Raw genomic sequence first — 24330 nt, 5'->3', positions numbered from 1 at the left:
ACTCCACATATTGGAGGCCTCTAAAAGACTAATATTGCATAACCATCTCATGTTAAAAAGCCAATAAAAATCAACTAAAGAAGACATAATTTCACCATGTCAAGAATCACAATGGCCATGTCATCCAAGTATCAGTCTCTAAAGGTGGCGGCATTATATGGTATCACAAAAAATGAGCGGTATAACCCACCAAAAATATTGTTTCTTTATAGCATCACAGAAAAACTTTCCCGTGTGTATAAAAGAGTGTCATTTTTCTTTGACAGTTCTTTATAACAGAGACACACTTTTACCACTGTACATACCAAATAACATTTAACGTAACAAGATAAAGCCGGGAACGGCTCAATGCATTTAGGAGCCTAAGGAACTCATTAAGAGATATCCTTTTTCTTTCCGTTTTATCTTTGAAGCCTTTTCTGTAGTGGACCGGCCTAAAAACTCACTAAGGGGGACTTTTTTTCTTTATGTTTTGTCTTTGAGACCTTTTCTACGGTGGGCCTTCTTTGGGCCGAAGCCCTAAGCAACCGCCTTAGTTGCCTAAGGATTGGGCTGGCCTTAGATAAAGCAGTGCAGCTTAAAGCATGAGGCATCTCAATAACATACAATTATATTAATAAACTTTTATATCCTTTTCTCAGAGAACTCAAAATTACAATATATAGCCTACCCTCAAAAACAAAAAAACAAAAAAAAATAGATAAGCAGAAAGCAGCTCCTAGTCCCTAACCTCTTTATGTAATAAAAATAAAAATATGTTTGCACTCCTTGATCCTCATTTAATGCCATTCTATGAATACATGCTGTCATCCAAGGAGAATCTGATTTCAATTAACAAAGCCAGAGCTCTCTCTCTCTCTCTCTCTGTGGCTTATGAACTAAGCTGCTGTAACAATTCTTTAGCACCATCTGCAGATCAAAAGCATACAATTTAGTCCTTCCTCGTAGATGCAGATAAAACCTGTCCCAAACAGTACCTGTCCATGGAGGAACCCAACATCGCATAGTAATAACTGTTTCCAATGCACTAGTTTCCAATGTACTGCTTTTCAAGTAACAAGCAATTATATTTCAACCATGACTAGTATTTATAACGTTTATGATCCCTATCTGTATACTCTGAACATCCTGCTCCAGCTCCCTCTCGTGATGGGTGGGAATTTCCATAATGCTGCACACTCTCCGAGCGTCTTCCCATGCCCATATCTTTCTCACTGACCAGATTTGGAGGACCTTGATAGTCATCTCGTTTCCTTTTCACACCATCCAACCATCCTGTCACAGAAACCTCTCTCAAGGGGTATCTTGTGTTTGTAACTTTCCCATTGCTACTGCGCACCTTTGGAGAGGGGCATTCATGCTCATCAAGAGATGATAATTCTCCTTCCTCTGCATTTGCTTGGTCTGGTTCAAAACCATAATCGATGTCAGTTTTATCTTCAGAATTAGATCTGAGCTTAATCTTTTCCTGTGAAGCTTGTTGTTCTGAGGACCTAAAATTCCTCATATCTTTGCTTCCAACTTGCTCTGCACGCTCATTATCAAGTTCTTTCTTGTTCGGGGGTTTAAGCCAGGCAGGTCTTCTATCCTGCTTTATTTTCTCATCATCGACCACCAACTCAATTCCATTTTCAAGCTCCCTTTCAATGAGATCATCTTCATCCATTATGTCAGTTTTCTTAGCTATGTCATTTCGGAGCTTCCGCCTCTTCTCCAAAGCAGCTTTAACTTTGTCCTTGTCAATCTTCGTGATTGCATCTGATGGGCAGTACCCTTTAGCAGTTTCATCATACTTGAAGTTCTGTCCACGAGTGCTGCTGGACATTGCAAACGAACTATCATCCTTCCATTCCTTTGTCTCCATTGTTTTACCTTTTTCAGCTATTGCTGCATCTCCCAAAGGTCGATCAAGTGTGGCCCTGCGATAACTTGAAGCTTCTGTAGCACTCTCCGTGCAGCCAGAAAACTTCTCCACTTCATGATGAGAGCAATCCTTGCCTTCGATATCCATGTTGTGGTCCCATATCATGCTTTTACTGTCAGCACTCCAATTGTCATTACTTTTTTGTGTACTCTGAAACCCAGTACGATAATTATCAGCATGCGAGTGGGACCCCACAGGCCTAGCAGGTGGTTGAGGTTGTCCTCCTTGCTTGAAATTAACACCTCCAGCATCTTGAGCAGGCCCATTTACTGATACCGAGCTCTCACTAACAGTTGAGGTTGTTGGTGCATGCTGGTTAGTCCCACCACCTGTGCTTCCTTCTACTTCATTGACATGAGAAGGTTGCCCCGTACGATTTTGCTCATAGAGCTCCAACATCTGATTGCTAACATCTGCATGCAATACATTCAAGAATAGGAATCAATGCCCATCATAAATGTGCAAAATGTCTGAAACCAAAAGTATTTTAACAAAAAGTAGAACCTTCCAACTGCCGTGGGGTGACATCAAATTCTTGCCACCAGACCTTATCACCATCAGACGGCAACTTCACTTTAAGAAACTTAGCAGCAAGAAAGACGGCACCAGCTGCTACATGATGGGGCTTAAATTGCAGGCAGAGCGATGTCCGCAGTCTGCATACCCCACATAAGGAATGAAGAAACGATGAAAGGAAGTCAATGTAATCCACAATGGAAATAACTAGAAACTGATGCAAACAATAATAGAAGGCTTGACACACCCATCATTTACAAAATTCCATGCAACTTGAGCAAGAGCATTCTGTGCCACTTTGAATCTTTTGATTGCTTCAACAAGGGGTTTATAAGGATGGTGCACATTCAGATCAAAACCAAGTGTGGCAAGAACAACCCGTTCCCCCAATAAAATGAGCTCCTTCTGCTGTTCATATACTTCCTACAGATAGCATACAAAATTCACATTAGAGAAAAAAAGATGCTTGGTTGATAAGCCAAATGCAAAGAAGACAAAGGAAACAATTGCAAAGATAGGGAAAGAATCTATATGGAGAAGAAAATGTAAAATGTGAGTGGAAATAAGACATTAGGTAAATGCTGATAATAAAATCAGTAATAATAGTAACTATCCTATTCATGTCAAATTAAGATAGATTATGATGATTAACAAAAAGCAAAAGTTAAACCTTAAACATACCTTCTGCTTGATTTTCTGGACAGCTGAAGGGTCCTTTTTATGCATAATTTCATATGAAACAAGTATGACATCTTTCAGTGGGCGAGGGGTTTCTTCAACCTTTCCGGCAAGAAACATGCAGACAGTTGCAATGGTCTGTATGATATACATACATAGTTGGAATTAAGCAAAGTATACAATGCGAGCAGAAGCTTTTCAATTAATTAGTTTTCATTTAAAAAAAGCATATCTGTCTATGGAGATTTACTTAAATCAATAAAATTTGTCCAGAAACAAAATACCATGTAATTGACAAATTATGGATCTGAAGAATAATGATAAATCAATGTGCCTCAAAAAGAACCTAAGTTCCAGCAGAAGAGTAGCCAAATCAAAACATGGGAGACGAATTGAAACCAATCAAAGAAAAGCATCATTATAAAGTCCACAGTAGATCTGAACAGACAGCAACATTAGCGGGCCATGCTCGGGCAGTAAATCACCAACAACAACACTCGCCACCAACATACCCAAAAACCACAGCAGCTTATCAGACCATCAATCTAAATATGTAAAGGATCGAGCATGACACAGAAGGAATAAGTCTCAAGAAAGCCACCAGAAAAAGCCTAACCTTGAAGTCTATATTTGATTGGACAGGCAAGACTGATCCAATGAATAAAGTTAGACCACTTCAGTCAACCAGATAAGCTGAAGAAAAGAGACCCTACAAATAAATAAACAATCTAAAGCAAACTTTAACTCCATAAAATTCATCTATTGGGCTTGAACATGCCATAAAAAAAAAACATAAAAAAACATAATGTGCAGAGACCTCGAATTCCAGGATAAGGTTTATAAGGAACTTCGGCGGTGGAAAATCATATTATGTTCTGAAAATAATGTTATACAGCATAGCCAGTGCTTGATTTTAAAAACTCATTTTCTTATGATTGATATCTAACAGAGACACCATAGTGATTTTGAAGAGTTCCTAAAAAACATCCTGACAAGCAACCCTGAGTTTATTACGACCTTCAAAATAGACTTTGAGAAATAAAAAAAAATGTGAATTAATGTGAGGATATAGATTAAATAATTCACCATACCAACAGTCATGGTCAGACTGCAGAGCCATATCTTGATTACGAAAACTCAATCTATCTCTCGACTGATATCTCACATAGGCATTATAGTGATATTGAAGAGTTTCTAAAAAATTCTGACACTCAATCCTAACTTGACAACAATCTTCAAATATAATATACACCAAGGTTTCTGGTTCGACCTATACCGAGCCGACCTGATGGGGACCGGGTTGGTTCACCTATTTTTTATGGAATCAGCTCTGAACATGCCGGAACCAGTCCCAAACCGATAAGAACCGGTTGCGAACCACATAGACTTGGCCCGAACCAGACGATTCTATGCACAACTGGTTCGTCCGGTTCGCACCGAGTCGAACCGATTCCAAACCGCCCCCCTCCCCCCCCTCTCTTCCTTTTGTTTTAAAGGTAAGTTGGGAAGTCCCGAGAAACTAACCTATTCGAATAATCTCTCCTTCCTTGTGGCTAAAAACACATTGATTCAGTACGATTGAAGAAGGATCCAACCCTGAATAAGGTATGCTTCCTCTCATCATCTCATTTTCTCTATTTTTTTGGATGCCAAAAAATATTTTGAAATTTACAAAATAAGGAAGGATCATGCCAAAATTTTTGATTTTAGCTTTTTTTTCGTAGACCAAAATATTTAAAGGGGCACTGACAGCTTTGGAGTCCGACAACTGTCGTAAATAAATAAAGTATGAATACAGATATACTATACATTAACGATAACAATTACCTGGCTTTAGATGGTTACTAATATGATACTATCTTATATATAAATTTTTTCAATGTTTTTGCAATTGAATGGTGGATTTATTTTGGTTTGTTCGCGAGAAATCTTAAGCGACTAACTATCTAAATCTTCTTCCAAAAGATCTTCTCGAGTGGTTGTAAGCGCAACTAGTCCACCTTCCACAACAAGCAAAAGAACTGTCTGACACAGAAGCGTCTTAACGATCTTGTATATGTTCACTACAATCTGAAATTGAGATTGAAGTGCATTGAAGAGGAAGTGGAGCTAAAGTACACAAACGATCCATAATAGTTTCGTTGACGATGAGGATGATCGTATGATCGGATGGCTTGTGGGCCAGTAGCAAGAGCCGAAGCTTGAGCGAGAATCGCCTCCACGACCAGCCAGTTTCATAGCCGAAGCTAGAATTGATGCAGGACAATAGATAGATTGCAATATGTCACGCATCCTTCCAACTGATCAGCCACAGTCATAGGGGTCACTAGGGAGTCGGTTATCACGACTCCTTGTCCGAGACATCCTCTCAGAAATATGATTGAGAAATGCTTAGACGAGACCACCACGCTACTCGGTCGACTCGGTCAGAAGGGTGACATTTATCCTTCCAGCATAACCAGACGGAGAGGGGCATGAAGAGTAAGCAAGCAGTTGCTCAGCACCAAAAAAAAAAAAGAAAAGGCAGTTACAGCCCCCATAGAGTTGTAGAGAAGCCAGTTCACTTACATTCAGATATCAGGAACAGCAGCAATGATAGTTCTGTTGGTCATGGATCTACTAGCCAGAGAGAGAGTGAAGGACATAAGACTACCATTTATGAGACAGAGCCGCAGGATAGTCTTCAATTCACCGATGAGTCTTAGTTTACAAATGCTACACAAGATATGGACCATAACGCATGATCTGATAGAGCCCGATAGGATACGATTACATATAGGAGACAGACTCCTCGAGGTTATTCAGAAGGATACGATACAGCTGCAGATGACCTCGCACGTGGAGTAGGATCCATAAGCGTATCAAGTTTCGAGTCGTATACTAAATCCTATTATCTACAACCACAAACAGCTTATGACCTATACGGATTTGGATTTGGATATGGATATGATGTGTCTAAGACATCGTCTTTCGGTGACTACTACCTTATACAGCCCGAAGTATTTTACGGATCGAATTTCGCCGTCGATGTATTCAGATGGGCTCCTCCACAAGCGTATTATCAGCCAGAAGACATCTCCTAGAGCCAGAACTTCAACGAAAGATCCAACAATGCTTATAACCCAAAGCGCATTCCTTATGGGATGAACATACAAGACTACGTCGGTTGGTTAGAGAGGTGTACTAATGTGCCTCCTGGCTATGCTAATGATCCGGATATCTACGAAATGCATCACCACTCGACGAAATTTTCGATATCGGTATGTATGTTGTACTTTAAATATATAAAATTGATTTTATTATTTTATATTTTGTACCTCACTTGTTGATTTTAGGATATTTCATGTTGTTTCTTATAGCATGCAACATCTCAAAAATCATTTTATGTATTGTATCACTTTAAAACAACAAGTTACATCATTTGGATTATACCAAGATCATAGAAACATCAAATTATACTTAAAATCATTAAAAAAGTTGAAAAAAATTGATTACCAATTAATCAAACTCGAAAAACTTTAAAAGAAAAATTGGGCATGCCAGTTGTTGTACCGACCCACTCGTCGACTCGTACGGATTTCGGTACCAGTTTGGCGGACCTTGATACAAAAGTAGTCTTAATTAGTGCAACAATAAAGATCACATAATGTATTGGACCAACTCTCCATATCAAAAGCTTCATAAAATATTTTTAATAGCTTTATCACATATTTCAACATTGAACATATGCAACAAAGGGACAAAACACAAAGGCAGATGCCATTAGCCAATGTCACAGCTTATCTTTTTACCAAAAGAGAAAAATCCATGGTTATGAATGCAGAAAACATAAGCATCCTAATTAGCAGTAGTATTCTGTTCTTGATCCTTTTTATGCCTTTACCATACATAACTGATTAAAAAGATTTTACATATGTATGTGTTTGTGTATAATACATAGACATATAATCGATTGACAATGGAGTGAATAAAGGGCTTATCATACCATATCCCATATCCTCACTACCAGTCCAGGAAATATAATTTTAATTGGTGAGGATCATCAAATTGCATGGAAATTGTTCATATATGTAATTACTCAAAGATTATTACACTTGCCACAGATACACTTCATATCTATTTTGTATATCTGAGGGGTCCTGCTTCCTTGAATTTTTTTTTTAAAAAAAAAGAAATGGCGGTCCGATAACCATATTAGTCGGCAAGAGAATTTCTTTTTCCATCTAATAAGCATTCAGAATAACTAGGAAAGAAAATCTGTATATCAAAGCTATCTAAGAAAGGTGCAAGTTCTGCAGTGCAAGAGCTCAAGAGTTCATGGGAGAATTTTCTCCCTCTTAGCTCGACCAATTTCAACAACTCAATCCTGACCTTTTTCCCCGATTCCCACTTAACAGAATCTTTGGTTGAAAATGTAGTAGTATTTCAAAGGTAAAATATTCATCTTGTCCCTTTGAAGTTCAATCTGACAAGGAAGACAAGGCGATGGATTTTGCAAAGACTAGATGATAAAGAAGACAATAATTAACACTACTATCTACCCATGAATTCACTCAGAATGTTAGGTATATGTATCGCTCAAGTGCTATCTTTATTTGTATTAACCTCAAAAATTACTCATAAGATTTTGTGCCCAATGTAATTTTACATAAAGTTCATTTGGCTTCTAAATCAAATGCTTGCAGCACTACCCAATCAATCCCACCTACAAAATTTCATGGAATTCATGATATTCGCCCTACAAGTGATAAGCCACTCCCAGACCCTGCTCATTTCTTCATTTTGGGTGGTCTTCTATGGTTGACCATCCATGGTAGGGCATTGCATGTGACACATACAATAAGCTAGTTCGTTGGTTAACCTCACCGAGAATAGAAGTGTCTGCCCACCATGCTAGGCATGGACCAAAACCAACCTAGTGTTACTTGGACATGGGAAACGGGTGTCAAATGTCCGAGAGTCCAGAAGCATCCAGCACAGAAATCTTCCACCAATCAGACATGGGGACACACTTGTATCTTATGCGTATATATAAATATGTAATGATGTATGCATATAATGAATAATGAGCTGGACCCATACTACTTAAGTACATAAAAGTTCATAAAATGGTTGCTACTTGTTTTATTAGAATTTAAAACTTTCAAATAAAAGTACCAAAGTAGATATATAATCATTATGGCATCATAATTTGATGGTATGAAGTGTCCAAGAGTGTCATGAAGTGTCCCTAGTATCCCAAGTGTCGATATGTCAAAATACAAAATATTTGGAGTGCCCAGGACCTAGCTAACATTGCTAAACCCTTTGGCATTGTTGCATGCTCATGCATGCCAAGCACTGTCACATCATATCACAACAACTAGGTACATATCACCCTAATGCAAGGCTCGCATAACTCTAGCATACCACACTTGAAAACTTACACCTTACACATAGTCCTAGAAACAGGCTCTGGCCATCTTCAAGTCGGGCTTTGGCCCAACCTGAGAAGGTCCAATTAGGCTTGCCAATGCCCAATTTATGTTCTGGGCCGAGTTCACGTCTAACCTTGGCTCAACCTGAAGACCAGCCTAGCTCCCCTATAATACCTCCCCCCCACCCCTCCGGCTCGCCCCTTCCCTATGCTCCTTCTCCCCGACCCTTCTTTTCTCCCCATTGTCACAAGGGAGTCAACACCTCACTTTAACCTCTCTCCCTCTCTTCATCCTCCCTCTCAACATCCTTCTCTCTCTTTCTCTTGACAAACCTCCCTCTCTTCATCCCTCTCTCCCTCTCAGATCTATTTCCTCCCTTCTCCTCCTCCCCTCTCGATATCCACACTCCTTTGCGCCTCCCCCCCCAAAAAAAAATAAAATAAAATAAATAAAAATAAAAATAAAAAAAATCTCCACCCCTCTCAAGTGGACAACAATAGATCAGGAGCGAATGAAGCTACTAGTTGATTTGGGCCTTTGACTAGTTGGGCTAAATTCAATTCGAGCTTGTTGGGCTGGATACGAGTTGAGCCCATTGGACTTCGGACTAAGGTCAAGTTTCGACTCTAAGTCAAGTTGGGGTTGAACCTTGAAAAAGAAATTTAAATTTTTCCCGACCAGGCACAAGCAAGAGGGAAGCCCGAACCTACCTGATTCCATCGCTACTCAAATAGCTCACTATAGCACTATTTTACACATTTTTAGCTACATTGATGAAATCATTACTCGCTCTTCCATTTTTTTCACCCTTGGTATTGAAGTTTGACCTTCATGCATATGTTGATACTAATTACGACAGTGATCCTATTGACTGATATTTCAAACCAACTTCTATCCATCTTCTGTGACTCCCTTGTGTCCTATGAGAGCAAGAAGCAAGATGTCATTTTCTGGTGTATAGTGCTAAAATAGAATCACGTGACAGCCAATCTGACTGCAAAAATTGACTTCATTGTGTTCTCTCAAAAATATGACTATAATTTAGAACCACATCTTATTGTGACAACAAAGGGTAATCTAGATTGCAAACAATTCACTTTTCCACAAGCAAAAGCAAACTTTGGTCGATTGCTACTTTGCTCTTTAACTTTATCCTCACCCTTTCACTAGGGGTGGCAATCAAGTCAGGTCGGATACGGGTTAGGTCGGACGTAGTCGGGTCAAAAATTGGTCAACCCAAACCCAGCCTGTTTATTAAATAGATCAAAAATTCAGATCTAAACCTAACCTGTTTATTAAATAGGTAACCCAATCCAACCCACATAACCCGTTTATTAAACATGTCAAGTTAGGTTAAATGGGTTAAATGAGTTTTTAACAGATTGAATGGATTTAAATAGATTTAAGCAAGTCAGATTAAACAGGATAAAAATAGATTAAGCAGGTTTTAAACGGATCTTAAACAGATTAAATGGGTCGGGTTCTGACCAGACCCAATTATTAAATTGGTCAAAATTGGTTACTTGGTCAAATGTCTAAACTTGAACCCAACCCATTTAATAAACAACTCTAGGTGGGTTGATCTGTTTGTGACCCAAACCTATTTATACCAAATCCGAACCTGCTTAAAGCAAGTCGTTCACGGGTCGGATTGATAGGCCGGGTCATAAATTACCACCTCGACCTTTCACTTCCATGCTTGTCTTTTATCAAGCAATTTGCAGAATTCTCAAAAGGCTCAAACTACCAAGTGCTTTTTTATTCACTTCTTAACAAGCTCTCAATCATAGATCCACCATGAAAAGTTGAGGGGGGAGGGCATTCTTATACATATGTATATAGTATATAGTATATAGTATATACAATAGCGTTTGTATGTCTTCCTTCACATACCATTCTTAAGGGCATGTGCCCATCTTTGGATGATCAAAAAAAGAAAGAAGGAACACGAACATGAAGAGTGGCAAATTGGCATGTTTTTTTAATAGCTGAATCAAAATACATATAATTTATTTTCTTAAGGACAATTACTGGATGTTATTAGGTGGTCTATTTAAAGAATCTTTCTAGAAGACTTACATTATTGGAAGTTTGGGATGGTCAACTAATCTATTTGAATTTAGTAAAACTAAGAAAGTTGAAATCAATGTGACAGAACTAGGAAGGTAGACTGAAAAATGAGCATATTAGAAGTGCCACAGGAACTATACCAATTGAGGACCGAATGAAGAAGAATCAAATGAGATGATCTAGCAAATCATCAGAGGGAGTAAGTCTTGAAGCTACCCAAGTGGAGATTGTGCTAAAGGATATGAGAAGACTTAAAAACAGCATTAAGGTAAGCCTAAATAAAAACCCTTGACAAGTAAAGATTTGTAAAGCCGACATCAAATTGTTACAACAAGGCTTGGTGGTTATCATATTAATTATTCATTGGCTTAATTGAATGCTTCCTTTTTTTTATCCTAAATTAATACAAATGATTTGCAGGGCATGCATCGAAGGATATACCTTCTGACGAGAAACAAGCACCAGTACGTGATTCAAGATGCCAATTCATAACTGGATCGAGACATCCTGCCCAACCTAGTCAAAACCAAGGGGGACGGGTTGGTACCAAGGCTGATGCAGCCTATACCAAGCACCACCTGACTGATCGCCTCATTTTGAAAAAAAAAAGGAGAAGGAGAGCTCAAGAGTCACTCTCTTTTGTTATGGGTGGCAGTCCAAGAACGAGAGAAGGGGAGGGAGGGAGGGGGGGGGGGAGGGGAGGGAGAAGACGAAGAGGAAGAAGAAGAGAAAGGAGAGGGGAAGGAGCCTAGAGATATGAAAATCACCTGCTGCGAGCCATGGTCCTTGTATGCTAAGGCGGAGATTAATTAATTGCTGCCACAGCAGGCGCCTATCTGTAGACAGATTGGATCCATAAATTTAACATAAAGTAAAGCTTTTCAAGGTCCCCTTCTCAGAACAGCAGCAAGTCAGCACCTGGTCAAATTCGAAAATTTTTGGAATATCCCAAAAACGAGGATCCTATAGGAGCAAGATTATCCCTATAGGAGAGCTAGTATAGTTGGCCATAAGGTCACACCCCTTCTTCATTCTATGAGCTATTCTAGAACTTCAGGTTTCACAGACTTTTGTGAAAAAATTCATCTAAGATAAACAAACTGAACAAATTGAAAAACACAAAAAAAATAATCCAGTGTGGTATTAGTATGCAAGACCATCACCAGAGTCGAGACTGTAGAATCCTAATACCATACCAACCCAATGAAATACCAGCAAGGTCTTGATGCTGGTATTTCAAACCATGAGCTGAGGCCCATATATGGACCGGCCACCAAGAAAAGAGAAAGGTTCTTCCCAACACTTTGGGCATCCTTGGACCCAAACAAGAGATGTTCCTCCCTCTGTTCTTTTCTGGAATATTTGGGGAGTCTAGTGGGTTTAGGAGTCCTTGAGAGTTTATGTAATTTAGTCTTTGCTGATTGGATGATTAAAGGCTTCCTTTCCTGGACTGAGATACATGTTGCTGTCTTTCTTCCTTCATCTTGGACCCAAATAAGAGATGTTCCTTCCTCTCTTCTTTTCTAGAGAGGTGGCTTATGTAATTATAGGGGATATTTGGGAAGTCCGATAGTGGTTTAGGAGTCCTTGAGAGTTTATCTAATTTCGTCTTTGACGACTGGAATAAATTAAAGGCTTTTTTTTTTCCTTAACTGAGATACATGTTGCTCTATTTCTTCCTTCTTTCATTCGTTTTCTTTCATCCCCTTTTATCCTCCTCTTTACTTCGTTCTAATCTTAATCTAATTATTTCCGCTCTGCTTGATGGCAAGATTTCATGTGCAATGAATCAGTAAACTAATATCCACAGCAAGTAATAGATCACTACATTCATGTTAATAGCAAGTTATTGCTGAAATCCTGCACGCAGAAATTCAGGACAGCAGTGCAGTCTTTTCTCTGTTTCAACTGTGCCTGCTTGAATCTATGGTCAATAGCCAGAAATCCCTTTGCAACACTGAAATTTCCATCTGCAACGCATCCTAACCCATTTTTGAGCAAACCTAGGTAACTCTAGGAAGGTCTACTAGCAATTTCTGTACCACACATTCTGCAAATATCTCGTGAATTCTAAGTCTTTTTAATCAAAATGAATCATGTGTGTTCAAATTTTTTTCAAATACTAATCTTTAATTTTCTCTTACTTTTCCGAGTCCTGATATTTTTCAGATCTTCTCTAGTTATTTTTCTGCTATGCCATGGATTTTTGACTGCACTTGATTCTAAATGGCAGCTTTCTGGTTATGGTTAACCTATTTAAATCTGTAACAACATAAGGTGTATGGATATTAACACACTTTGGCCAAGTTTAGCAAGTATCCTTCGCATTAAAATATCTCATCCAAGGTACTAGTGTTCCAAACAGAAGGTGTTACTTTAAATAGTAGTGAAGTTTTAAGGTTACCAACAGTTAAACGCCAGTTAGAAAAGATGGTAGACCATTTCCAACACATCAGACCAAAGCATTTGCAAGTCCTGCAGGTTTCCTCAAAAATGTAATGAAAATTCAAGTTTCATTCTTTGCAAGAGGACAAACCAGGTTAAGACTTTAGAGAAGGATGCTCAAACTTCTAGGAAATTTCAAAGTATATTCTCCTCAAATCCCTATATCCATATAGCATACATATCCTAACAATCCTACATATTTATTCTTCACTTATTTAACATTCCTAAGCCTTTCATATGATCTCAATGTCTTTCTAAATCATAAAAACAATATATTGCCAGCCTTTTTCCTTTTCAATTCTAGTTAAACATTAAATCATGGAAGACTAACCTAAAAGAATAGGTTTAGACAACAAGTTGTCTTTCTAAAGAGCCCCAAATTGTCTCGATTCTTACATCACATTACCTTCTTACAGAATATCTTCACAACTCTTTTTTCTTTTCTTTCTTTCTTGGATAAACTAAGCATACAAAGTAGATCAAGCTCTATGATACCAAGTTACCAACAGCATGGACGCAGTACGAGAATCAGGTTTGAACATGTATCCTACTAGGTGAGCATCAACAATACCTAACAGATGCATTGTCTTTAATGATTCCAATTGACACTTAGCAACCAAATTTAAAAACCCAACTTAAAGCAGTGTTGCCTCCTCAGAGAACTTGGTTGCCTCCAGTCCTTGTCCAAAACAAGCAGGTCCTGCAGTCAGTCCCCTCATGTAAGTTGACCCGAAAAAAACCCTGTAAGTAGTTCCAACCAAAAATTCCTCCAACCATTCCCTTAATTAGTAACTTCTCTCAAAAGTAAATAGTTCTGAATGTAAACCTCTTGAACAGAACCATCATCAGCAAAAGCCCACAATAGTCTCCATGCTCATCTCCTCCCATTACTGCAATGCTGTCTACAGGCTATCCAGAAGATCTTGATTGAATTTGTAGTTAATTTTCCCAAGAAACCAAATTAGCTTGACAACAAGGTCTATGCAGCAATGGTGAATAATGCAGGAAAGAATATCAAGACTTCTGATCTAATTGCAACTTTATGCTGCATTAAAACTAGATTCTAAGAAAGTGATAAGGGAACAACTTTTGACTTTTGAGGCCATTCTGATGTATCCTAATTCAACCCTCAGTGAATTTCAGTCAATAAAAGAAACGATGTGGATATATTGCAAAGAAAGATTGTCATTAATACACTGTAAATAGACCCAAGTATTTGCCTTCTTGATGGTTCCACATCATCTCCTTTCATTTCCTCCCAGCACAACTTCTGCATTCTATAAGCTTATAACCTTTGAAAGCCACACCTTGATAGATCACTTAGCTATTTACTTACAGAAGATAACAATAAACTTCTTACTGGCACATGACTCCATTTTTTATATTGAAAGGACCAAACTCCAATCAATAAAAATCACAAGGCCTAGAAAAAGCAAACTACAAGCATAAAACAACTAACCAAATTTTCCCCAGCTTCTGTATCAGATGATAAATCTGAACCCTAACCCCTCAATTCCCCAGTTCATCATAGGCCCATAGCACTATCAAGCATGTTATTTATAAATGTGACAGTTACAACCAAAGAATCTGTGCAGGAGGTGAGATGGCAGTTTGCCTAGCATGCAATAACTTTGTGGAAAGTCAAACAACATAAGCAGCATCACATACTTACCCTCCTGTCATTCTTTGCATGAGATTGGCGAAGGAAGAAGCGGTGACAAAATACTATTGCAGTAGCTATTGTCACCTGAGGCCTGCAACACAAATAATTTTCATCAAGTTTTGAGCATGGTCAAAGAAGGCATCATGTCATATTTCGCAATGTTCACTTAAAAATTTACACACTGGTGAATATCTAATAATGGCATCACCAAGACAGCTATAAAAGATTAAAACAAGGTTTGTCGTACCGATCAATACCGTACCATACCGGACATACTGTACCAAAGCAATATGCAATCTCAAATTGTACCTACACTCGGTACGTCTCGTCGTCTTATACCATACCGCATGCTAACACTGTAATAAGATAATATCAGTACGGGGTCCAGTACCGAGACGGTAAACCTTGGATTAAGATGTATACCAATGTAGGTATATCACGTGATCAACATATCAAGCTAAACTTCTATGCCATATAGACTATAACCATATTCCACAGAGCTAACGACAACAATAAAGGCAGAATATTAATTGGCCTGCAAATGTATACCTCATAGAACAGTTATATATTGGCATCTGATTTCCGAAATTAACAAGCACAATACAGTGGAAATATTACCAATTTGAAAACAGGCTGATCTTAACAAATTAGACATTTTGGTCAGCGACGAGTAATCAACAGATCTGTCTTTGTAATATCTGATAAGCCAAACTATCAATGAACACAATGTATTTTTAACGATATAAGCTGCTTAGAGTGCAGCATCTCCACTACTCTTTCAACCTGTACTAATAATTTCCATCTAGAATTAAACATAAGGTCACAAAACTGGTCTTAAACCTTGAGATGGCATATGCATGTACCCCACACGCCACACTTCATCTATGCATCATCATGCAATACCATCATGTACTCAAACATTAAAGGCATATCAATACAGGATCAAGGTAAGTTGCAGCTTACAGGTGTAGCATCAATTTACTATTGTGTTTAAAGCCGCACAATAAATACGATACACATGCCTATACCATATTAAAAAGTGAGAGACTGGAATTCTAGAAGCATTTTAGAAACATCCCATCTATCAGCAATGCTCCCAAGATACCCTCCCAGTCTCTCTTCACACTAGTGAACCCACCCCCCTCCCACCAACCTACCTGCATATGATATTATAATCAGCCATGTGCACATTCTCCATTTCCATTTATTGGGAACTTCTGCAATCATGGGACTGATGTTGTCCCATCTCCCTAATTACAACTTTTTATGTGTCACATAAGCCAGATTAGAATGGAAGAGTCTGATTTAACTAAAATCTACGCACCCAATAAGAAAGCACCAGTACCACATGGCCATGCCTAAAATGGAAGGATGCTAATTTGATCCTTCTATTTTCTGGTCATGAAGTTTCTCAAGATTTTTACATTAATATAGATTATGCCAGCTGTCAAATAATCTAATTTCCAAACTTCCCATAGCAAAACTTTACATGCAAGAGCTATTATAGAGAGAGGCAGATGGTGGGAGGAAAATGCACTAAAAAGGCATCCCTTCTCTAGTAATAAGCTGTTTAGGCAGCACTATATTGCAATCAAAACCAACTCAAAGCCCCCAACTCAAAGCCCCCCATATAAATAAGCCTGTCTACAACAGAGAAATAAAAAATAAGCCCTAAGAAAAAAGGTAGAGAATGAGAAAGCTGTTGGCACATGGTTTACCCCCAAAGCAGATGAATCGCATGCCAACTTCAGTAATAACAGCCCAAGATATGGGTTCTACAGCACCAACACATCCATTGGTTGCCACAGCTTCACCATTAATGCCAGTGCCAACATATAATCAGAGTTCTAGTCCAGGAGCACTTGGTGCTAGTCTGCTAGAGAAAGAAGACAATGATGGGATCCTCTGACCAAAGATCAGAACTTGCTGTTTTGGGGGTTTGAATCCTTACCAAGGTCCCAGATTTGAGGTCATCTCATCCAAGAGGGTGGTTCAACATAAAGAAGCATAAGGTGGCACAACAAGGCCCACCATGGTAGCAAGCAGCAGAGGCATCAGAATTATTGGGTGATTTGGAAGTGAGACTTACCACTCACCATGAAATTCCTTGCTCTTTTTAATCTTAATATCTTGCTCTTTTTAATCTTAAGGGTTTTTTGCATAGATATCCTTCTAAATATCAGATTTTGCATGAATACCCTTCCAAAATTGATATTTGCATGTATACCCTCGTAAAACTTTGTTATTGTACAAATGCCCCTAATATAACGGTTGTTCTACCAGTGTTAAAAAAATTATTTATATTAATTAAAAATAAAATAAAATTTTTAAATTCTGCTATTGTCCCTATCTTTTTCTCTTACTATCGGAATCGCGATCTATTTGCATATCTACCCATTAAAGATATTTTAGTCATTTTAATTTAAAACCATTAATTTTTTAGCATCGTTAGATAGAATGGGTACATATGCAAAAACAAAAAAAAAATATGGTAGAATAGCAAAACAAGTGTTTTACGAGGATATACATGCAAATATCAATTTTGGAAGGGTATTCATGCAAAATCCGATATTTAGGAGGGTATTCATGTAAAAAAACCCTAATCTTAATATCTTACTCTCGGATATGACAGGCTTTGCAATGGTTTGCAATCAACAATAAATTGCAGTTTAAACAACTACCTCTCCACTATTAAATTAGTATCCCACATAATACCCAGCATTTCATACATGACTCCCCAATACTAATATTTTTCCCTTCTCCTCTAAATTTATCAATTGCCTCTTAAAAAGTATTCCTTAATGTCTTCTATTAATTACCTTTAATCATGGTGGGCTTCTTAATGTGTGCTATAAATTTCAACTTCGGCAAGAAAATTTGCAAATAATTCCTCCTACCTCACCAATGCAGACAGATAACAGACCATATAAAGCTGCTGTCAGAACTATACTAAAATGAAAATGGATTTAAAAAGAATTGGTTTTCAATGACAAACAGATTCTATGATAGCTTTCAATGAACCAAAAAAATACAAAATTTGTAAATGCATATACATATACATATACATATATATATAGATGCTTCAGTTCATAGACTATAAAGAATATAAAAATGACATTTCATTAAAAAAATAAATTAAACAGTACAGATAATTTGATTGATAATGTCAATGTACATTTATTAATGATATACTTGAAAAAAATGTAGCAACTGGGTTATCAAAGGTTACGTTGCATACTAAGAACTGGTAGACTAGCTATAAACAATATCCACTTTGCATTACGTTGTGAAAAAGTATGTACTATTTCATTTATTGTCTTTATGATTATTATAATATATAGTTTGCTAATTTTAATATCAGAAGGTGGTCTTCGATTCACCGGTGAGTCCTAGTTTATACATGCTACATAAAATAGAAACCACGGTACACGATTTGGTGGAGCCCACGAAGATCCAATTGCATATAGGAGACGGGCTCCTTGAGGTCATTCAGGAGAACGCGATAAGTTGCATATGACCTCGCACGTGGAGTAGGATCCATAAAAGTATCATGTTCAAAGTGGTATGCTAAATCCTATTACCCACAGCCACACGCAACCTATAACTCATACAGATATAGATACGGTGTGTCTGAGGCATCATCTACTAGCTACTACCCTACGCAATTTGGAGCATCTTATGGGTTGGATTTTGCTGTCGGTTTATTCGAATGAGCCTCTTTACAACCGTTTTAGCAATCTAAAGACACCTCTCAAAGCTAGAACTTCAGTGAGAGATCTGAGAGTGCTTATAACCCAGAGTGCATTCCTTATTTGATGAACATAGAAAACTACAACGTCGCTTGGTTAAAGAGATGGGCTGATCTACCTCCTAATTATGCTAATGATCCAGATATCTACGAGAGACATTGCCACTCGATGAAATTTTAAATATTGATATGTATGTTGTACTTTAAATATATGTAATTGATTGTATTATTTTATATTTTTTACCTCACTACTTGATTTGAAACGATTTTATATTGCTTCTTGTAGCATGCAACATCCCACCAATCATTTTATATTTTGTATCATTTTAAAATAACAAGATGCACCATTTAGGTTAAATCGGGATCATAGAAACATCAAAAAAATTAAAAAACATCAAGTTAGATTTAAAATCGTTAAAAAAGTTCGAAAAGATTGATTACCAATTAAATCAACTTAAAAAACTCCAAAAAAATAGGTGTGCCGGTATGGAACAGGCACGCCCAAGCATATCGTGTATTGTATGGTACCGAACTAGTACCGTACCGACTCATCCGCCAACCGGTACGGGTCCTGGTACCAATTCGGCGAACCTTGGAGCAAACCACATTCAAACGTGCTTATTCAAAAATCTGAAATAACAAAAAAACAACATGTTCAACATTTTAGTTTGTAAATTGAAAAATTCATATATGGTTAACATATAAAGCACGATACCCACAATTTATGTCTAGCCTATCAGGTTAGAACTTGTAATCAAGCCATTAACGAAAGAACAACCTATAAAATGACACAACTTGAAAGCTTCCACATATGATAAGATCCCCAAATAACAAACTTTGTATAATAAAGGGAAACTACATGAATTCATAAAAAGGAAAAAACATGCAATGGGAACTCACACTTTAAGTCTCATGCCTAAATCCTGCAAAAACGTGCAATATGACTTCCGAAGATATGTCTCTTTCTTCAGATCAATGCCATCTCTCCTAGATGGAGAATTTTCTTCAATTTCCTTGCGTAAGAAATACCATCCAGTCCCAGAACAATCAAGTTCCTCCCACTTATCGTAAGAACTATTGTATGATCCACTTTTCGCTGCTCCATGATGTGATGACTCCCCAGGATAGAAGAAGCCAGCCATAGAGACCTTTCACTTTGAGAAAAGTGCAAGGAAGTATCTTATAACCTGAAATACAGCGATATTGCAATTAAACTCCTGCTACTCATTGCAGAAATCTGGTATTTAAAAAAAAAAGGCAAAAGAATTCTTCTCAAGACACTCACATCCAAGTATCAGAAAACATGAACTGCACAGCATTCCAAGACATCAATAGAACCATTTTTCAATAATGCATATTTATCTAATAACCAGAACGAGCAGAGGTAGTTATTCAGCCAATATTGACTAATTAATGCCACTTAAATTATATAAAATCCTTGTGATGGTTCTTACAGCCTCAAATAACTGTCATGTTCAACTGGCATGTAGCATCTTGAATACATCAATCACGGAACTTAGTTGCACATCTTATGACTATACCAAACCTATCCTAGAAGTTAGGACTTAGTGCAACGTTAAGGTTGCCCTGTACTTAGTGCAACGTTAAGGTTGCCCTGTACTTAGTGCAACGTTAAGGTTGCCCTGTACTTAGTGCAACGTTAAGATTGCTCTATTATAACCTGAGTGTCACGGATTCCATACCTGAAAACGACCCCTTCACATGCAGGAGGATGGCTATGTACATCTAATCATCTCAAACCTTGCAGTGGCTAGAGCCTAATGCACTGGGACACCTTACTCAACCTATCCTAACCTGTATAAAGGATGGTTAACTGCTATAGCAATACAATTGCATACATGAACTTCACATACAAAACCAAGTACAATTTTCAAGGTAGGAAAAAGAAATAAAGAATTTAAGATCTTGTGAAAATACAGATATTCAACATGCTATGCATTTTTGAGAGAATAAAGCATCCTTGAGACAGTGAACTGGATCGAAAAAGAAGATCCACTTAAAGTTGGACCATGTTCATGGAGGTTGCCTGAAGTATTTTGGAGCCTAATCTAAGTCCTGCATTGAATAGACAAAGGGAGATCAAACTTGACGAGGGGTGGTTTGAGATGCTTAAATCACTGATCATAGAGCACAGCCAACCACCTGGTTGACGCATGCAAACACATAATCAATGGTGTGGAAATGTTTTAGCCCCTTTCCATTCAAAATATATGAGTTTCGCTGGGCAAAGAGAGCATTCTGTGGAAACACAGTGAAATAGCTGAGAAAAGAAAGAAGAGCAACCTCCCCAAAGGGGTTTACTTAATAAGGAGTCTCTTTTTTCCTCTTTGGATGTATTAGCTCGTAGTAAAAGCATAGAGATGATCTTTGGACCATACAGTTTTTCAGCACATTCCCTGAAGAAAGAAGGGAAAAAATGTCTATACTACAATATCAGATCACCTTTGCAGTTTTGCACAAACTCCATGGCATGCAGTCCCCAGGCTTTTGCTCTGAAAACTTCTATTTACATTCCTTAACCAATTATTCTGATGTACTATAAAAAAGTCGCAGCAATACGAGCCAATGATAATGGTATCAGACCATCATGCTAATGGGAGACATCAGCCATCAGCCCTGACAAGTCTAAAGCAACTAAAAACTCTAGGTAATGAGACTAAAACCATCATTAAAGCTGTTGGTTGTTACCATGTTGTAACACAAGATATTTACTGATTGATACTTACCAGCATGTAAATGATCAAAATGCTCTTTGATTGCAAAAATCCAATATGTCAAACTGTTACTGTTTTATTGTTTTGCTCATAGTGTACCAATAGCTACACTAAGATATGTTGGTTTCAAGTTGCTTGTCATTTGGTCAGTCTACGCTCAATGAGATCACAAGTAAATACAAACAAACTTTCTAGATAAAAAATTCGGTTATCTGAAAAAACAGTGACCAAATAACTTTTGAAACGAAAGTTCAAGAGGCATCAAGTCTATAATGATCTGCCACATCCAAATACCAATGCTACTTTCAAGCAAGGCTTTGAGTTTTGGTCAAAACATGACTATTTCAGCTAAACCTATCCATTTCAGCTGAAACAGAACAGTTTCAGCTTAGAGCTTGAGACCCGAAACTCAACAAAATTTTTGTTTCGGTCACTTTTGACCAGTTTCAGCACATTTCTTCAGTTTTGACAAATTCAATAGTTTCAAAAAGTTTCCACTAATTTCAATAATTTCTGTTGAAATTATCCAAAAACCTTTTTCATTTAACAAGTAGATTTTATTCTTCTATACATTTTGTTTTAATTCTCTTTTTCTTTGAATCTTCTTATTAATTAGAAAATATCATGTGTTAGATATGATTTATTTTTTCTTTCTTAGAAGTTTTTTATCATTATCAGAAATAAAAAAAAATGAAGTAATGAAATCAAACAATTTCTTATTTAGATGGGTTTTCCATCTCAGGTAGGTTATCAAAATAAAATAGAACAGAATATGCTTAGATGGGTTATTTTTTTATACTCTTGCACTGAAAAGTTTGTGTAATTAATTCTATACTCTGGTGTACTTGTCTTATTACATTGAGCTTGATTAATTGAAGTTTAGCATTTTTTATTTCCTTTTTCTTAGCTTTTAGTATTTTCTGGCATCTATGGTTGAAACTCAAAAACTTGAAGCAAAACTGTCAAAACTGAAAGTTTACCTAGGGGGACTGAAACCAAGATTTAAGACCTTACTTTAAAAAGAATATTTTTGATTAAAAATTTAAAATCAATTCTTTAAAAAAGTTTTGATATGGCATTATTTCCACCATATTTTGCTAGGTACCAATACCAATGGATTAGAAGATCTATAGATTTTATTAAGTTTTCACAAAGATACATGGTAACTGTTATGATTTAATATGTAGATACATCGTAACTTTTATGATTTAAAAATATGTAGATACATAGTAACTTATGATTTAAAAATATGTAGTATTTGCATATAATAAAAGTCTAAAGACAATAACATACATTGACGAGTGGTAAGATAGGTAATTTGAGCAAGGCAGCATACAAAAACATGATAGAAGGAAAAAATAAACAAAGGAAAAAATATTTCATACAACACATGAACCAAGAGAAAGGAAATAAAAACAGATTTCAGGGAAAACAGGACAACTCCAATCACTACCATTGATACAAGGAAAGTATAACAAAATTCCAGCAATAAGAATTCCATTAGCAACCAAAGCATAAACAAGCCAAGTCAATGAGGGTAACCAAACAGACCCAGTTCATTGCTCACCATCCTCAAGAAGCAATTTTGGACAAGCAGCATCCATCAACTTATCAAACAAGCATTTAATTCCCTCTATGTATATACTAATAATTATCCCCGTATACACACCTTCAACAAAAACAACCATCATATCAAAACGAATCCCAAGTTATAAGTAACCCAGTCTCCATCTAAAACACGCAAGCACCATAATAAAAATAAAAGACCTATTTAAGGAGGTCAAGAATATGATCATGGTGAAAAGACAAAATTAAACAGATTCCATAATTGGTCTAACAATTTTATCTTGCTTCTCCTTCCCATAAATAATTTTGCTAAAATCAAACCATGCTCCCCATAGTCCACATTTTCCTATTGCACAGCAAACCTAAATTACAGAGATGCTCCCCATAGTCCACATTTTCCTATTGCACAGCAAACCTAAATTACAGAGCCTGGAAACTGCAACGACATTTAGATTTCACGGCAAAACAGGAGTACAATCGAAGTTAAACTAAAACCCCAATACTTTAAAAAAACCATAACCTGATTAAATTGAAACCCTTGCAACAAGATTATTCGAATCCAGTAATTTAATCCAAGAAAACCCTAAAGAAAACCTAACCAACAAATTGGATAAGCCAGGAAATCCGCCTAATAACCTAAATAACTCTTAAAACGAAGACACGCCGCCGTAAATCGATGCCCTAAACTCTAATGTAAACGAAATATTCCACACAAAAAAAGAAACGTTGAAAAAATCGATTTGCAGAGGGCTGAGCGGCGGATAGTAATGGGAGAGAGGAGAAGAACGCATACCTTTCGGCTTCCGCCGCCGCCGGCGCCTACGATCACCCTCGCCGCGACTGTGCGAACGGAAGAAGCGAAAGAGAGAAGGGGTAAAGGAAGCGTTGGGATGGGTTAACGGGTCGTGGTAGCTTTGAACTGGGAGACTGGGAGTAGGTGGCTACGATATCGGATTCGGGTCGGTGATACAAAACCATGTTCGAATCGAACCCGGAAAAGTCCTGTAAAGGGAAGAAGCCGAGGCTCTTATGATAATTTTTTTTTTTTCCTTTTCTTCAGGGTAAATGAGGCACAAAGCCACCCTGAACTTTCTGATAATGAAGGGTCCAAGTTCTGGTGGCTTAGGAGAGAGAAGGGGATAAGAAGATGGGAGGATTTTTTTTTCCCCCTAAAATATTGTTTTTTAGTGTCTTTGGAACCAACTATCAAGGTGGACACTTTGTTATCTTATTTGTATTGATAATTGCATCTCTATCTTGTTTTGATGATTTTAATTTTTTAAACTAAAAACAAACTGATGGGTGATTTTTTGGATGGATATGATTTATCCAATTACAAATCTCGAGACATAAACATGATTCATAGAAGTTGTAGAGTTTGTTGATGGCCCATCTAGAGAATGATTGAATTTTGATAGCTTCCAACAGCTAGCAAAGTAAATCATGTCCTTTTTAAAGAAAGGTTATGTATACATTTATGGAGACATGGAAAGTTGATTTGGAGACTAGGGGAGGTTCAAAGCCTCCAATGCGCAGACATCTAGATTAAGCTAGTCAAGATAAACATG

The 24330-nt window shown here is 37.3% G+C and overlaps 1 protein-coding gene across 1 annotated transcript; it reads right to left on the bottom strand.

Annotated features, from left to right (window-relative positions):
* Positions 1–617: 617 nt before the first annotated feature.
* Positions 618–23687, bottom strand: LOC103720319 (cyclin-T1-4-like). Its single transcript, XM_039117233.1, has 7 exons — positions 23556–23687; positions 19362–19648; positions 14723–14804; positions 3122–3256; positions 2688–2863; positions 2429–2580; positions 618–2337 (listed from the first exon to the last, which is right to left on the bottom strand). Exons 2-7 carry the CDS (start codon positions 19601–19603, stop codon positions 1082–1084), a joined length of 2043 nt encoding a protein of 680 aa, XP_038973161.1. The 5' UTR covers positions 19604–19648; positions 23556–23687; the 3' UTR covers positions 618–1081.
* Positions 23688–24330: the final 643 nt, after the last annotated feature.

The sequence above is a fragment of the Phoenix dactylifera genome, unplaced genomic scaffold, assembly GCF_009389715.1.
Source record: "Phoenix dactylifera cultivar Barhee BC4 unplaced genomic scaffold, palm_55x_up_171113_PBpolish2nd_filt_p 000190F, whole genome shotgun sequence".
Lineage (NCBI taxonomy): Eukaryota > Viridiplantae > Streptophyta > Magnoliopsida > Arecales > Arecaceae > Phoenix > Phoenix dactylifera.
Note: the sequence above shows the minus strand (reverse complement) of the source record. Positions and strands in the feature narration are given on the sequence as shown.